General features: G+C 37.8%; 1 protein-coding gene across 2 annotated transcripts in view; it reads right to left on the reverse strand.

The window, feature by feature from the left end:
* itm2bb (integral membrane protein 2Bb) overlaps positions 1 to 14030 on the reverse strand; it is a 30178-nt gene extending 16148 nt beyond the window's left edge. The window contains exon 1 of one of the 2 annotated variants that reach the window (XM_050048282.1): positions 13794 to 14030. In XM_050048282.1, coding sequence (XP_049904239.1) covers positions 13794 to 13877 — 84 coding nt within the window. In that variant the 5' untranslated portion in view covers positions 13878 to 14030. The remainder of the gene's footprint in view (positions 1 to 13793) is intronic. The other variant, XM_050048283.1, reaches the window with a different exon arrangement.
* Between the last annotated feature and the right edge of the window lie 3658 nt (positions 14031 to 17688).

Consider the following 17688-nt stretch of genomic DNA (forward strand, 5'->3'; position numbering starts at 1 on the left):
CATTTATATTTCCTGTTTAATGTGACCAACAGTCCAAAACTGAAGATAATTAGTTTACTATCATGTGTGACAAAGAAAAGCATCAATGGGAGAAACTGAAACCAGCAAATAATTGTTTCTTTTTTTGTTTGTTAGAAAACTGACGGAACCAATTATAATTATTTGTTCATCAGCCAATCGACTGAGTGTTTCAGCTCTACTGCAGATATCTGAGCTTTATAATTAGTAGGAATGAAGACTTGTGCACGTTTTGTGTACAGGAACTGATTCTTATGACTTCAGCCTTTTTGTATTTTTAACAAACTGTCAGATCCAACGGACTGAAACAGACTCACTTCCTCTTTGTTCTCAGACGGTCGGTCCGACTCTGCTATGATGATCTGTCTCAACTTTAATGTCAACTGTTTCGTCTCATTTTGAGAGATTTGTGTGTGTGTGTGTGTTTGTGTGTGTGTGTGTGTGTGTGTGTGTGTGTGTGTGTGTGGTGAGGACGGAGGCTGATGGTTCATTCACATCACACAGTCACGCTACAACAGGGATCAATGACTCTCTTTGTGTCTGCGACACCACTTTAAATCAGCCACAACCAACCAACATCTCACACTTCATTAAGTTTTGGTGGATTCTCACATGGTTTGAGGGTGTGTGTGTGTGTGTGTGTGTGTGTGTGCGTGCTGGAATTAAAGAGTCAGGTGTTATCATATCTGTTGTGTTTAAATGCCGTGAAACAAAGAGGTTTTATGGGAGTTTGCTCTTTAACAGTGTATAGTATAGAAATAGTGAACAACAGTTGAACCATCTAACTCCACAATTCAGTACTGACATGTTTATTATAAGTGTCTTTGATTTCACCAGAACAAATACGTTTTCTCCCTCATCTGGATTGTATGATGCCATTTTATAACTGAGGCTTATTAATGTTTTTAGTGTGAATACATGACTGCTCGCCCTGGTCCTAAACATGGCTCAGTGTTCCGGTCAATGTCTTAATGTCAGATCAGCCTGCAGAGTCCTGAGTGTGGGTCCACCTGAGAGCAGCTTGTGTTTCTGTCTCTGTGGAGACAGGTGAGTATCAGTGTCCAGGACGCAGGTTTGGTTTCACTGAAACTCCATCCTCTGCTCTGAGCTGCATACGGCCACACACCAAACACTGGGTTCAAAACTTTAACAGGAAACCCCTCTTTAGTTTAGAGAAAGGAAACATAACTTTTCCACCGTCTGTTTACTGTTGAACTCTTCCTTGTGTTCCTACAAACCTATAGAGAGCATTTCCACGGACGAGGGTAGAGCTGCACTGATACACCAGAGGAATTCATCTGATTATTTTATTCAGATCTCTGCATGACACACACGCACAAAAACTTGTACTGTCTGGATATGACACAGACCTGCCAGAGTCCAGCACGTCATCAGCCTGATAAAATGCAAATGACAAACCGCAACAGTTATACCAGCCCATGAGAAAACCAAAAATGGGAACTATAACCTGACTGAAACTGAACTCCAAAGCCAACTGAAATATTTAATCTCCTCCACTCCTCTTTCTTTGTCATTAAACCTGCTGGACCACAAATTGTAATTCTTTCACAAACTTGAGCTTTACTTTGACTTTTATTGACTGCAAAGTGAACTACATCAGGGAATAATACTGAATTTTAAACCTTTAAAAACTAACCTGACAGAAAACTCAAGATAAAACTAAGTCCAGAAATACTGTGTAAAGTAATTATGATTTAAAAGTGGAACTAAACTACCTGTGGACACAACTAGAGCTGTACTAGTGCAACTAGTAACTGCTCTCATTATTGATTAATCGTCTCTAAAATGTCAGTAGAAAATGTCCAAAATCAAACGCCTGCTTTGGTCCAGCCAACAGTCTTAAAAGCAAAGATATTTCACTATCATATGTCACAAAAATAAGGCAGAAAATCCTCACATTTAAAGATATAATGTGTAATTTTTAACATCAAAATGTCTAAAAACAATTGGATCAATGATCTATATTTTGTTGTTATCCAAAACATTTTCAACTATGCTCAAACACAGAGAAATTTGTCATCTTAATCCAGGACACGGTCCTTTTCATTTGGTTGTCAATGCCGTCATATTCTATTTGTGCATAAGTCAGGATCATAAATTGACTTTCATCCAGTTTTAAGCCACATCTTTACAAGACACTTTTTAGATCTTGATTGTTTTAAACTCTATGTTTTGACCAGATTAAGGATTTTAGTGATTGGACGTCTGGATCTGAAGTCATCAGAGAAACAAACTGAGCTCGGCTCCAGCCCCTGCTGTACCAAACAGCATCAGAGAAACACTGATTTGAACATGAAACTGCCCTTTTCAGTGTATTTACTAGTTTAAATCTCCCGGTCTGTTTGTTTTGCAGAGGAACAGACCTCTGCAGAAAATTCGGCTCCTGATAAAAACCTCCTGAACCTTGAAAACTGGAGGAATCCTAACCAGGAGAACCTGACTGCAATAACGAAACTGCTCTAGAGACACGCAGCAGCAGAGAATTATAAACTGTATGTTCACAAATTTTGTTTGTAAAATGACTAAAACATTAATAAAAATAACTCCAGGCTAGCCTAATTTTCTTTTTATAGGCCAATATAATTGTCGCAACTCTAGACAGAACACAAACAACTCCCAGTTGCTGTAAATCTGATTCTCTACATGATATCAGGTCTGCACTGGGGTGAAGGGTGTCTGGGTCTCTGAGCTGCGGCGGGGGGGTGGAGGTCTTATATCTGCCTAGTTGGATAATCTCCCCTCCTCTTGAGTTTTAGTGGCCGGCGCCGCTGTAGGAGGCTGCTAAGTCTCTGCGGCTGAGTCTCTATCTGACTGATTAAACCGTAATCCTTCTCAAGCAGTCCACATGCCTCAGACGACGATCAGAGGACACACAGGAGGAGAGCAGCAGCAACAGATCTGGGCTGTAATCCCGTCATGTAGCTGTGTAGACAGGTATGCAGTCATATCATACCTGAAATCATTCTTAAATGAATCAACTGGAGGAGTCGGGTAAATGTACAGAAGTACAATCAGCAGACAGACGTGGAGCTGTGAGATTTGCATGCAGAAAGTTTCTCTCAATGATTTTCATATTATTTCCATGTCTGAATGCATCACCTGCTGCAACAACAGGCTCAGACCTGTCTATACAAACAACGATACTCAGTGCCAGAGTGAAACCTGTTAGTGCTGGTGATTAGTATCATTCTCAATTCATTATTTGGTCTATAAACTGTCAGACAACAATGCAATCCCAATCACAACTTCATCCGATCAACAGCCTGAGTACCAAAAGTCCTCACTTTGCTATCATCTAAAGCAGCAAGCCCTCACAATTAACTTAAGCATGTAGGATTGACTAATTGATTTAATCGACTAATAGCTTCAGCTCTAAGACCTGCAGTGATGTGTAGGTCACTGGGTTGGTGTTGCCTTGAGTTACCTGCAAAAGTGCTCATAGCAGGGAAACAAAATCGTTGGGTAAAAATGAATTACCTGCATGCATTTTGTTACTGTCTAAACATAAAACACATTTCAGCTGTAAAACCACCATGGCAGCTCAGATTGAACCCTTAAGTGCTGAAGACTGACCCAAAAATGTGACATCTCTACTCTGTTGGTCAGAGATCTGCACACAGTGAACCAAATGAATCCACTGATCAACTGTGGATTCATTCTGTCATCACAAAACAGGATAGAACAAAGGTAAGGTACCTGCCGACATAGGTCTAAAGACTGATCTGGTCAGTGGACGACCCGCTCTACCTCTGAGCCACAGCCGCCCCAAAATGAACCATCTTCGTCTGCACTTTGAGTTTGTGCACCACGAGTAGGACAAGAAACAATTAAAACAACAGTGAGTCCACCACAACACCAAAATATTCTTGCGTCCCATCCAAATCAGCACCTAAATGATTCAGTAATATTTCAACATTTCATGAATCAACCATGTCAGGAGATCTTGGTGTGCAAGTAGGGACGGGAATTGATATGCCATTATCAGTTCTGTTTATCAGTCTGATGTTTTCTCAACTCCTCAATCAGTTTTCTGTGTGTGGGGAAAATGCACTGAACACAGTGTAGATGAAATGAGAGATTATTTGTTTTCATGTAGGTTTTCTTTGTCAAAAAGACTTTAATATAACAGAGGGTATTCCCCACTGAAACGCTGTGACACTTACACTTTAAGTGTCAAATGCCTGGCATTCGTGGAATTTAAGCCCCTGTTGCTTAGAGGGACATTTCTGAATACTGCTGGTGTTTCCACCCTTACTTGAACTTCTCATTTTACAGCCGTTACAAGCAGCACTGTTGTCATCTCTCTTCTCTCTTCTTGAGCTATGCAAAAAGTCATATTGTAATTATTTTTGACAAATATTACGATTGCAATGAGCTGCGATTTTAGACAGAAAGGTAATTTTTGCATTTAATTTCCATTGAAAAAATATAAAAATGATGTTCACTTATGTCTGGAATATGATGTGTAGGCTGGGGTGTCTCTGCAGCACCACAATGCTTCATTTATAATGCCGTGTTATGACACATTTTAATTTTATCTCAAAAATTGCAGCTCCTGTGATCTGGATATTGCACTTGACCATACTACAGGTTGGATGTGTTTTGATTAATTAATAAAAATTGTGCAGCCCTGAGTAAAGCCCTACTGCAGTTTGGATATAATTAGATTAACTGTAATTAAGTAAAGCCATGTTCTGGACCGTTTCTCTTCGCCATGACTCCATCTGGATGCAAGTTTCCAGCAGTGTAGATACAGAAAAACATGCCGGCATCGATAAAAGGTATTGTTAAGCTCTGAAGCAAATTATTCTGATGGATTAGACCATTTGTAACCAGTTCCTGTCTCTATGTGCAAGTCAACAATAATATGAATTAGTAATCATAACTGAAGGATATCTGACAATAAATATGAACAACAATCCTTCAAACTGGGGCTGCAAACGATTATTCTTGATTAACTGATTAATCATTTGGTCAGTGAAACACCAGAAAACAACGATAAACAAATGTATTCAATTAACTGCAGTGCTGAGACAAAGAAAACAGAAAACTCACAACTCGGAGCAACTATAGAAAGTTTGGCCAATTAATTTCCTGTCAACAGATCAACTTATCGTTGTAGCTCTACTTCCAACTTTACAAGAAACACAGTTGCTATCGTCATAATTTAATATTTCAAAAACACTGATGTGCATAAAACTTTTCTTGTCAAAGCCTCATAAATTCAACTGTTATTTACAATGACATTTATGTGTTTGCCATGTGTCACTTTTTCCACCTGTTGACACAATTACAAAAAAAAAGCAGTATCATATGAACGCTCTACACCCGCACATATAAAAATAATTCCCTCCAACACATTATCAGCACAGTAACACGAGGTTTGCAGCAGCCAGCACATCTTAATAAAGCTTCCTTCTTGCATTCACAGCGTCTCTGAATATATCCGGCTCCTATAAAAACACATTTATAGTTCAGGCATCTCAACGGGTGCCCACACCATCAGCAACTTACAACCTCCTCACTGCTCCAACAATCAAACGTTTACTTAGCTGGCTTTATCACTGAAAATTTATAAACTCAGATCAGTTAGTCTTCATGTTAGGAATACCAACGAGTTGTTCAAAGCTTCACAAACAAACTTCTCTTTTGTTCACATCATTAAAAGATTTCAAGATAAAAGCAGGTGACTTGTGATTGGAAACTAATAATTCACAAAAAAAGGCAGATTAATTTAGAGTCAACTGTGACACGTTCACTCAGCAGGTTTATCTCATTTGAATTAAAGGGAACTGCTGCTGTGGGCCAATCAGGCTCCAGTATTCGTTTTGATAAAATAAAATAATCATTAAACATAAAGGAGTTTCCTGTGCTGTGCCGATAAATTATTCCAGCTTCATTATTATGACCTATAAACATTATGACAATAAAGTTAAGATTCTCAAATGCATTTATGTTCAAACGAAGTTCTTGTTTGTAATCTACAATCAAATTATAAAATGGTGTATTTTAGGGTACAATGAAAGATTATTTTCATTATTGAATTATCTACAGCATTGTCTCAATTACTCAAATTATTGTTTAGTCTGTAAAATGTCAGAAAATAGTGATACACATCCACAGAGTCCAAGATAATGTCTTCAAATGTCTTCTTCTGTCCTGCCAACAATCCAAAACCAAATACATTTAGTTTACAATTTAATAAATTAAAGGGGAAAGCTGTAAATATCCCTGACTGAAATTCTATGACTGGGATTTTTATTGGCTTTTTTTTTTAATAAACAAAAGTGGACTTTAATTTGATTAACTGTTTATTAAAATAGTTGAAGATTGTTTTTCCATAGATCAGCTCTCAGTTTATAGCACCTCTGTTTATATATTTGTATTTAATTATATTAAGTAGATGTTTACAATGTATATAACATTCTTAGTTTTAGTTAACTTCTCTTATCTGTACCGTGCAACTGTTCTGTGCTTCCTCCTTGCTGCTGTGAAACTGTGTGGGACTTTGATAAAGTTTATCTTTTGAAATCAGGAAATATGTGATTGAAATAACCTTGTAAAAGTTAATGCTTCAAACAATAAGCCATGTGTTCATGTGAGAGCAGCCCAAAACCCAAATATTTTCACATAAATGAAACTGGAAAGCAGCAAAGGGGGGGGGGGGGGGGGGCTTATGTGTTTGCCACTTTCTTTTTCATTTTAACCCACACCATGATCTTTTCCTGACCCTAACCAAGTGGTTTTTGTGCCTAAACCTAACCAGACCTTAACCACAGGGCATCATGATGATTTCGGAACGGACTTCGGAACAATGAGTTTAATGTGGTCGGAACAATGGGATGTCGAACCAATGGGCAGTTCCCGTTTATATTGCTGTTATTGTTGTATACAGTAGATGCTCATTTTGTATATAGAAAGGATGTACTGATTTATCGGCCGCACATCAGAATCTGCAGATATTCGCCTTGTTGACTGGCATTGGCCTGTAAAAAACATGGCGGTGAACGTTTCTCTGTTGTGTCTCAAAAGCAGGGCTGTACACCAACGGTGCCCAGAGGTAAATAAAAAGCACGTTTAGGATGAGCAGGGATTTTCAACGGGACACCTTTGAGACGCGGCCTGTTATTTCCCTAAAACACTACAATGTAAACAAGTCTGTGTTGACATTAGCAGGAGGAGAGCTAGTTAACGTTAGCTGTTAGCTAGTGACTGGAACTGACTGCTGACGGAGGTTGCATTGAGTTACATTACGATGTGTTCAAGCTCTATTCAGTAAAAATGGGTATTGGTTAATGGTAAATTAGAATATGTTCGTGATGTGTTCAATGTGATCTTGTAAAATGCAGTTTTTGATGATAACCTTGAATAACTACAGCTGTTAAAAGGAGAACTTTGATGTTTTCACAGCAATATAAAATAGATATTAGAGAGAGAATTATGATATAATTAAAAAACAAAAAATTTTCATGTGAAGGTTGTGTTAAAGTTTTATTTTACAAATGTGTATACTTTAATTCTTTTAATTCTTTAATGTTTTGTACTTCCTCCTCGCTGCTGTGAAACTGCGTAGGTTTTTGATAAAGTTCATTTCATCTCGATAAAGGAGGGAAATGTCTGATGATCTGATGAAGCATTTAACGCTTGATGCTTCAACAAATTTAGTAAGAACTTGATAAGTAGTGATGTCTCACACCCCGCCGCTGCTGTGCTTCATGTGAGAACAGAGTTGTGAAAACTGACCTTTAATGAATGCCACACACACACACACACACCTGGCCGTCATGGACCAACACAACCTGAACATTAACCTGGATTCACACGCTGCTGATAAAGCCTGGGCTCAGCCGCTGATGTGATCTTCACTACACGGAGCTGACAGCACAGTGTGACGTGTTAATGTGCTGCAACATAAGCTCAGGTGTTCGTCCCATGCTGACCTTCAGCTGAGCTGTCTGGAGGTTAGTCTCACTGTTTTCTCTTTAAGGGCTCTGCAGAGACAACACAGCCTGGTGACTCCAGTCATTACAAACAGAAGTCAATATAATAAACATCTACACACTGGATTCTGCTTTCTGGTGCAGAATTTAAAATGCACACAGAAACAAAAGCTGACTCATGGTTCTGTTTGTAAATCGGAGCAGAGCTCATTACAGACTGGATCAATGACGGAGCAGAATCAGCACACTGACAGCAGGAGACGAGGCCTAATTGTTAATTAGCACAAAGTCAAACTGGGTTTAGTAAAGCAGATAAGATGCTGATTAACTCTAATGATCTGTGGATTAATTAAGAGTGGACACAAACAGACCTGATGTTTAAAATGTGTCTGCAGAAATCAATCGATCTTTAAAGCCTCGAGTTCGGACAGATGGACGTTAGGAACTTGATGATTAACAAAGTGATTAAATATGAAAAAGGGACTGTACTTGAGAACTTCAACTCCACAATGTCTCTGAGGCAAATACTGTTCTTTTTACAACACTATATTTAATTCATTTAATAAACTGGACGTTGGATTTTTTGCCGATATCCCATATGTAACAACTAGAGATGTTCCTAGCGACTAATTTCCCTGTTGACTACGCAAAAATTTTAATTAGGACTACTCGACTAGTCTAAAAAGGTCTCAGCACGGTGTATTCAGGCTAACTGAACTTCCTGAGGCTTTTACCTTCAACAAAGTTGAGTGGAAGCATATCGTGCGGGGTCATTGTCGTGATGAGCTGAGTGTGGCTAGCACCGCTAGCAGCAGCCGTCGTTCTGTGCAGGTTAACATCCAAATGCTTGAGTTGAATGTGGTACCTTGTTTACATTTTCTAGATCAAAGTTCTGCCAAACTGCTGATTTTGCGAGAGGACGTCTCTCCAATTTCCCACCGTGCTGTTTTAAAACTCCAGTCTACTTGAGCATTACCGCAGGGAGGGGGACTGCTGTCTGACAGCTCTGTAGCCCCCACTAGTGGCGGGGGGCTGCATGACAGTTATGCGCCCTTGTACATGAATAAAACACTAATTCGTGTAACCGACTAACATTTCTTGTGTCGACTAGTGAGGGGGCGGACGTTTAATCATTTAGACGACTAATTGCGCTCATCCCTAGTAACATTTGGCGGATAGCCGATACCGACATAGATGTATCCACTTTTTTCCCCACCTGATTTTAGTGATCATCAAGTCTCTTCTGTAGTGGAATTAACATCATATTATACATGCATACTCTTGTCATGACGGCCCACCAGCAGATGGAGACATGAAATACAATACTTTTCAATGTATGTGACATTTATTCATTGTGCAAATTGAGAAAAAGCATGCTGGCCGATATCATCATGCATCCCTACTGTATATAAAATATATTTTATACATATAAAATATAAATAAATCAAAATCTGCTCCACCTTCAGCTCTGCAGCATTAAAGTGACGAACACATTAATGCATCAATAATTATAATCCAATAATATTGTATACATTTTTCTGAAATGGGCCATTTTGCAAAATGAGAACTTTACTGTAGGTACTTTAAGTATATTTTGTATCTTTACTTTAAATACAGGACTTTTACTTGTGACGAGGTACTGTATATTCAAAGGGGGGTAGTAGTACTTTTACTTTAGTTTCACTGCTTAACTAACTATAGAAGTAAACCCAATGTGAGTAAGAGTCATACAGGTGACGGTTCTGATCACAGGTTTTAATCCCTCCATGATTATCTCCACAAGTACACAATTCTGGTCCTCATCATATCTAACAACCAAACTCTATTCCTTTACATGACAAAGGTTGAGAGTCACTGAAGTAAAGGATCCAAGGTACGTCTTCCACCGCTGCCTGAGTCCTGTTATTTTTTCTCCATGGATGAAGATATAAACTGGGATCTTATGTCCAACAGGAAGAAACCTGCGTCCCTGTTTGGACACACCCAGCATGTCTGACTCAGGGAAAAGCTAAAGTAAGCACGTCGACAGGCTTAGCCTAAATGTTTAGCTTGGTTTATTTTTTTGTGTGGCTATAAATGTCTCAGCGGCAGGCTTTAGCTGATTGGTTCAACTCTGTTTAACTCGTTAAAGACGGACGAACACAAACAGCCTGCAGAGGAACACAAACCGCTCAGTGCCCGACTGATGGAGCTGATCAACATGGAGATGAGACAAGACATGTAAATTAATATTTAAAGATTTAAAGTAAATACATTACAGAATAGTATTTGTTTCTCCCCTCACTCGTCACATATAACAATTATTTGCACATTTTCATGTTGAAACCAGGGATTTAAAAGAAAGAGAAGCAGAAGCACAACAGGAAGAGAGAGCGTGAGAGAAAGAGAGACAAAAAGAAACTAAAAATCTTCTGAGGTTAGGAAACTAAAACCACCGTGTTTAGGCTCATGTTGTGTAAAACGCACAATGCAGAAATGATGTTTATTTTAGCTGCTCACTATCCACAACGAAGACAATCTTTCAGATTCATTTAACATTTTATAATCTCCCACGGTGCCAGACGTGTGGAGGTGGGGGAAATCCACTCTCACAAGAATTCAGATTGTTATCATCTTCAAGTCTGAACTGACTGACAGACAGACAGAGTGGGTCTACTGGTACTAATGTTGAAGCAGAGTATTATAATGTACCATAGTCCAAACTCTAAAACACAAAAACCAACATTCAGTTTGGAAAATGTGTCTCCTCTCTTATTTATTGAGCTGAAAATGTATTCTGAATTAGGCCATGACAACAAGGATTGAATAGTGAGAATCCTAAAGACATGATAGTCCACATGTAGCTTTACGCAGCACTACGTTCAGACTCTTATTACAGACACAGTACACTACAAGCTACAAATTTCCAGGGCTGCCCTGAATACCAGTTTTATGGTGTCAGAGCTTCGTTAAGAAATACTCCCGATGGATCACAGCTTCAAGGGAGGGAGACAAGAGGATGGTTTTTGAGTTTGACAGAATAGAAGATGGCTGAGCTGTTACCGAACAGTTTTCAGGTGATTTGCCAAACTCGTTGAGGTTTTGATGTACACCAGTTTCCTTTGGCGAATCTGACACTCGACTTTTTGAAAGCTACCTTTGTAAATTTTGAAACTATTCCAGATGCTTGATTTTTCGGACACTCCTATCGTAGAATATCTGTAAACCTGCCATGGCGGAGTCACAAACCTCGGCCTATAACAAAGTTTACATGTCCTTGTCTGAGAAGAACTAATCAATGAACGAATTATGTTGGATAACTGTTTATTTTTGGGGTAATGGTATTAAAAACAAAGCATCAGAATACTGACTTGGACATCGACTACCGTGGCGACGATCGAACCTTCAAAGTATTTGGGTCAGCCCTGCAAACGTGATCAGGTTTCAGGTGTATCATCACCTGAGGCAGAAGTTAACACAAAGTCAGTGCTCCTGTCTCGATGGACGCCATGATGGAAATGTTTCCATGAAGGCAACGTGGATCAGACTGTGATAAGCACAGCTCTGCAGACATCAGCTGTAACAAGAGATGACTTTTTCTTTTGAAATCAGACTCATCTGATTGACTAATAAGTATGTGAGTAAGCCTGGAGGAGCTGTGTGACCCATCACACCCAACTAATGTTCAGTGACATCTTTAAATGTGTTTTATTGTCCAACCAAATGTCCGAAACAAGAAGATATTCAATCTACGATGACATGAGACGAGGAGAAGCAGAAAATCCTGCAACCAAGATGCTGGAACTAAGAAATATTTCACATTTTTGGAAGTAAATGACATTAACTAACTCAATAAATGTTGAGAATTTATCAGAACTTTATCTTTTTAACTCCATTATAGGATTCTTGTAAGCAATATGACACAACCAGATCATATTGCCCTGTAACTGGAGGTTATTTCTCATGTCACGGCCCAAATATAAACATATTTTAATGATACATGTTGAGTAAATCCGCAACTTTATGAAGTATGCAATGTCAGAAGCATCAGGAGTGAAGAATATTGCCTTTATCTCCATGCTTTTTCAAATTTTTCATGATTTTTTAAGACCTAGGAATGAGCAATTGTCATCAATGTACGTGAGCATCAGGAGCCCTCCGACAGACACATGGTTATCTTACAGTGCAGATGGAAACGATGTGCCATGTGCAGGAAAATCCCTCCAAACAACATGTACAGAATCTGCTGTGTTTGCACCCACTTCAACCCCCCCAGAAGGAAAACATTAAGCTCTGATTATCACGATAAGAGCCAGTCAGACTGAAACCAACCCGGCTTTCAACTAACTGTAGTCTGCAACCACAGTAACCACACAGGAAGGCAGCAGATATGCATCACATCACACAAACCTACATCTGAAACCTGTTTAACGAGAATCATGCTGCTTCTGCACCCGACTTTAAACCTCTTTTATGAATCCTCCTCAGAAACACAGACAGTGTGCACAAACAATACAACTACAGCTCATATTTACTCTGCCGAGAAACTATCTTTCAAACTGGGCTGAAACTTCCTCTGAAAGCCTGAAACAGCAACAGCTTCTTTCACAACAGGGTGGAGACGGACGGATGTCTCAGGAGGAGTTTTAACTAGACTTTAGACCTAGAGAGACGCCTGAACAGTCAGCAGGCTGAAACCTCCAGTCAGCTTCACATGGCTGAATTATTAATCCAGTTAGAATTGAAGTTTCAAAACCATCACTCTAAATGTTGATTTCACAGCAGCTGTTTCAACGTTTTCCAGCAATCACAAACCTACAATTATAGTTTATGTTTCCTGTCTAACTTTTAATGATGTCTCCCAGTTTTCCAAAGCATTTCAATCCTGGAAAACAAGATTCACAACTTCTCCAGGACTCTAATGTGTGAGGTAATGTGACAGGAAGCTTCCTCTTTGTTTGCAGCACACAGAGGCTTAAAATCTAAGTAGATCACCAGCTTCTCGGTCTAATTTAAAGTTTCCAATGTATCAGGATGTTGTTAGTTAAGGGGATTAGAAAAAAGGGTACCCACTCCAGCTATATATATATATATCTGTATTTCTGCATATTACATGATGCATTTCATCACATTGTCTACTTTCGCTTGTGCAAGAGTGACGCAGTTTTCAGAGGAAACAACAGAGCACAAGTGAAAACAGAAACGAGACACAGCAGCTAAGATTACAAGAAGAGAAATTATAGAAAGGACAGATGTCAAACTGACTTTAAAGACAATTAACAGCTTTAAAAAAGACTATAAGCGATAATTAAATATTAAAACAAGACACTTTCGGTTTCAGAAAGTTGCTTCACTTAATTCTCTGAATTTCTGGCTAGAAAATAATATGAAAACTCTTTAATATAGAGACAATGCTATTTTTTACTGTGTCAATCATTAACTAACCATATTTTTATGTATTACAAAACACAAAACTGAAAAACATGCTTAAAATAATTAACCATAGTTTGGAAAAATTGCTTATAAAAGTGTTATAACTTTTAATATTTGAAATATTATCAGAAAAGTCAGACTAGCAAACACAACGCAGTTTATCGAAGTATAACAACATTAAAACCACATCAGCAAGTAGCCAAACACTAATTACGTCACTACTATAAAATATATTTTAAAATATCGCAGTGAGCTTTGTTTAAAGTGTTAAGTGACATATATAGTTAAAATATATGCATAGTTTATATAAATAAAGCCATTGTGTGTGTGTATAAACTGCGTCTTCTTCCGCCGAGCAGGAAGCTAACTTCTCGTTAGCACAGTTAGCCATTTTCTACTCACTTTGTCCTCCTCGGGAATCAGAGTTTCGACGTCCTTCTTCACATCTTTCTGGGCCAACGCGGAGTTGAAAGACACTTTAACCATCCTGGAAGAGACGCAGACAAACTCCGACGAGAAAAAAACACGATGGAAAAACTGTAAAAACAAAAAAAATCAACAGAGATAATTCGCTCCGAAGTGAAGTGGACGCACTTCTCTCCGGCCAAGTCTGATCTGTTGTGATAAGAACGGCGGCGTCAAGCCAGGAAGAGAGCTTCGACACTACTTCCGGTTTGGCTTCAAATAAAAGCACAACTGCTAAAACCTGGCAACATTTCCGGTTAGAATGAGGAATCAGGAAGGCTTTTATTAGGGATTGTTCGTTATAAGTGTGGCTGTGGTGTGACTTATTTATTCATTTATGTATTTTTATCTTGATCCTCTCCGAAGCTACAAATTTCTTTGAGCCTCTCTGAGCGACTGGAGGGAAATGTATGACTTTCCTTCCAGCATAAATAACCATATTTTATTAGCCTATACTCACACCAAATGTGTTGAAGCCAATGCAACGAGCAAACAGCACAGAGAAACAAACAGCTAATATCATAAGCTAAGCAGCAGCAGTAGCTCCGTTCGTAGGGACTTGGGTTGGAAACCGTGGTGTCACCAGCTCAAGTCCATGTCCAGACGAAATATGGAGTGTGGACTGGTGGCTGGAGAGGTGCCAGTTTGCCTCCTAGGCACCACCGAACGCCCTTAAGGAAGGCATCAAACCCACAACTGCAAGGGCCGGCTGTACTTTGGCATCTCTGACATCCCTCCCTCCATTTAATGCATGTGTAAGTCCTATTTGTGCCTGTGTGCTTATGACGACAGAGTGAAAAAGAATTAATTTCCCCTTCCCCTTAATAAAGTACATCTTCTTCTTCAAAATGCAACATGCCACATCATGACAGTCACCCATACAAAACCAACAACATTTAATAGGCTACACACACACACACACACACACACGCACACACACACACCACAGTAACCACTTTAGCATTAGAAATATGCATGTAATGACTGTTTTCCCAAATAAACTGAAGCAGCTGCAACAGTGGCAGCAGCCGCAAGAATAACAGCTGTAACATAGTACGACAGCTGTTGTTAAATTCAAAATATGTGCTCCTCAGTGATCAAGATTTAAAAGTCAAAAGATGAAAACAAAATCATGGAGTGGTAAAAACCATATTTACACTTTTGTCATGTAAGCAGAGCACAGAATTTAATGTTGTGATGCAAACAGTTTCTATTTCACAAAATCTTCAGTGAGATATGTTTTGATAAAATATCATCATCATTATTATTTTAAGCTTAGATTAAGTCATGTTTTCTGACTAAAGCATTTGTCTCACCTGATGTGTTCAAGGACTATTGGGAATTTTAAACCGTTTTCTTTTTTTACAGTTTTACAGACAAAAAAAAGTTGCAATTTTGGCAATTTTTCAAAGAAAACATGCCATACAAAGTCACTGATGTGTTTTGGGGTTCAGAGGGAAGTAAAAAAAGAAAATAAATGCAACATATAACCATTAAAAGTTGTACGTCCCTCTCCTCAGCCAAAACAAAACCAGAAATCCTTCTCCAATACTGAAAAAATATTGCAGCCCCGCCCCCAGGGAGTTTGTCTTGGTAGTTTGGCACGTAATAATAAACACAGGGGGAATAACTTAAAGAAATTACAATTGAAAGATGAGAAAATATAAGAAATACTTAAATATGTATGTGTTTTAAGTGGATCAGCTGTTCACTCTGTACAGGTTTGTGCAAATATTAACAGTGTACGTTTATAAAGTTTTTATATCTTTAACTTTACAGAAGTCAAACTAGGATGCCACTATTTGCCAGTGTTGGGAAGGTTACTTTTAAAATGTAATAACAATGTTAGATTAATTATTACATATTAATGGTTACACCGTTAAAAAAAAGTAATATGTAATGTAACTCATCATTAAAGTACTGTAACGTATTCCATTAGATTTTTTTCGATTACTTTTTTAACAAATGTTTTAAACCGGGTGATAAAGCTGGGACAATTTGGTGGGACAATTTCACACAATAGATTCTTTGGCTTTTATTTTGAAGTCGAACACACTCATGTTCCGGTACAGACCCGGCTACCTGCGGTCACCTTGATGAGTGTGTTCACACAGCTGCTCCGGGACAACATCAGCACAACTCAACGGACAGACGGGGATGGTTGCCAGATGTCGGCGGGTTTCCCCCGAAAGTAAAAAGTAAAAAAGTGAAAGTCCGCTGGTTTGAAATCTCTAATAATAGATTTTATAAGCTTTTATTATCATAAAATTTAGTATATCAAATCTGAATCTGCATTATAAATAAAGTTTTAAAATAAAATAAATAAATTGTAAGTAGCAAATAAAATAATCATACAGTAGTAGACAGACATAGAAAAACAGGTTACTAAAGGAAGCATGAACACTGAAAACAACATAATGATTTAATTTACATGTTCAAAAAGGAGCTGGAGGAAGTACAAACTTATTTATTCCCACCCCTTCTCCATATATCTATAATAGCCAATTATGTAGCTCCCCATCAATATAGTTACTTATAAAGTAGAAAATTATATAAAATTAAAATATTCAAGTAAAGAACAAGTACTAAAAATGGTGTTTAGCCACAGTATTCCAGTAAATGCACTCTTATTTTGCACCATTGTAAATCAAATACTCACTGTTTGCTTTGTATGTAAAATATTAATTTATCAAGTAACTAGAAATTAAAGCTGTAAAAAGTACGACACTTCCTTTATGAGATGCAGGTGGCCTTAAGTATAAAGTAATATAAAATGGAAATACTCAAATAAAATGAAAAGCAAAGTACAGAACTTGAGTTAATGAACCTGCAGGAGTTCATGAACACCAGAAGATGGCAGTGATGCAACATTAATAATGTCTGGTTTATGATTCACATATTTACACAGTGTGACTCTGATACTCTGTGACAGGTCCAACAGAGACAATGGACAGAGTGTGTGTGTGTATCAGACACTGGATTTTTGGTGTGTGTTGTGAGTGCTTAGGCCCTCTACAGTGTAATCCTGTGTTGGCTGCACTTACTGAGCACACTCTCAAAAATGAAGACCATGCAATCATCAAAATAATAATAATAAAAAAAAGTATTTTCAGTGCTCAAAATAAAGCACATGAAAAATGAAAGAAGCACACATGAACATTTTACTCATAATACATCCAACAAATCTTATTTTTCTCCAAATTCTTGGAAACAAATGTATTTTCTGCAAAGATTTACACACATTTACTTTACTATTGTATAATTCAGTTACCTTTGGACTCAAATAAAGATTATTTATTGTGTAAAACTGATCATAAATCAAAATTGAGTATAAAAATGCCACTGTAGATTTAAAAAAAAAAAAGATACATATAACATTGAATTTGTTGTAAGCTCATTATATATTATGGTGAATCTGACATACATCAACATAAAATCACAAAGTTAACACCAACTTCACTGTATTTCTATATGAATTTAAGGAATATATAGACTGTCAAACTTATAACATTAAAAACAGGTAATGAAACTGTTGAACTGTGGGGTGAATTTAAACATGTTTTGTCCTTATTATAGTTTCATATCAATGAAGTTTGTTTATCCTAATTTTATTCTTTTTTACATTTTTTGTTTAAATCATAGGTTTAAATTCATACTCGTGCTTCTCTGTACTATTAAGTTGTTGCAGTGTGTGTATATAAAAAATTTTTTTTCAATTAAGATAAAAAAAATAAACTTTAGTATAGAGGAAACCCTGTGACTGTGATGGAGATGGTGTGGACAGTTTCGCTCTGCAGCTCAACAAACTTTAATAAGAACAAAAACACCAAAA

The sequence above is a fragment of the Epinephelus moara genome, chromosome 7 (genome assembly GCF_006386435.1).
Source record: "Epinephelus moara isolate mb chromosome 7, YSFRI_EMoa_1.0, whole genome shotgun sequence".
NCBI lineage: Eukaryota > Metazoa > Chordata > Actinopteri > Perciformes > Serranidae > Epinephelus > Epinephelus moara.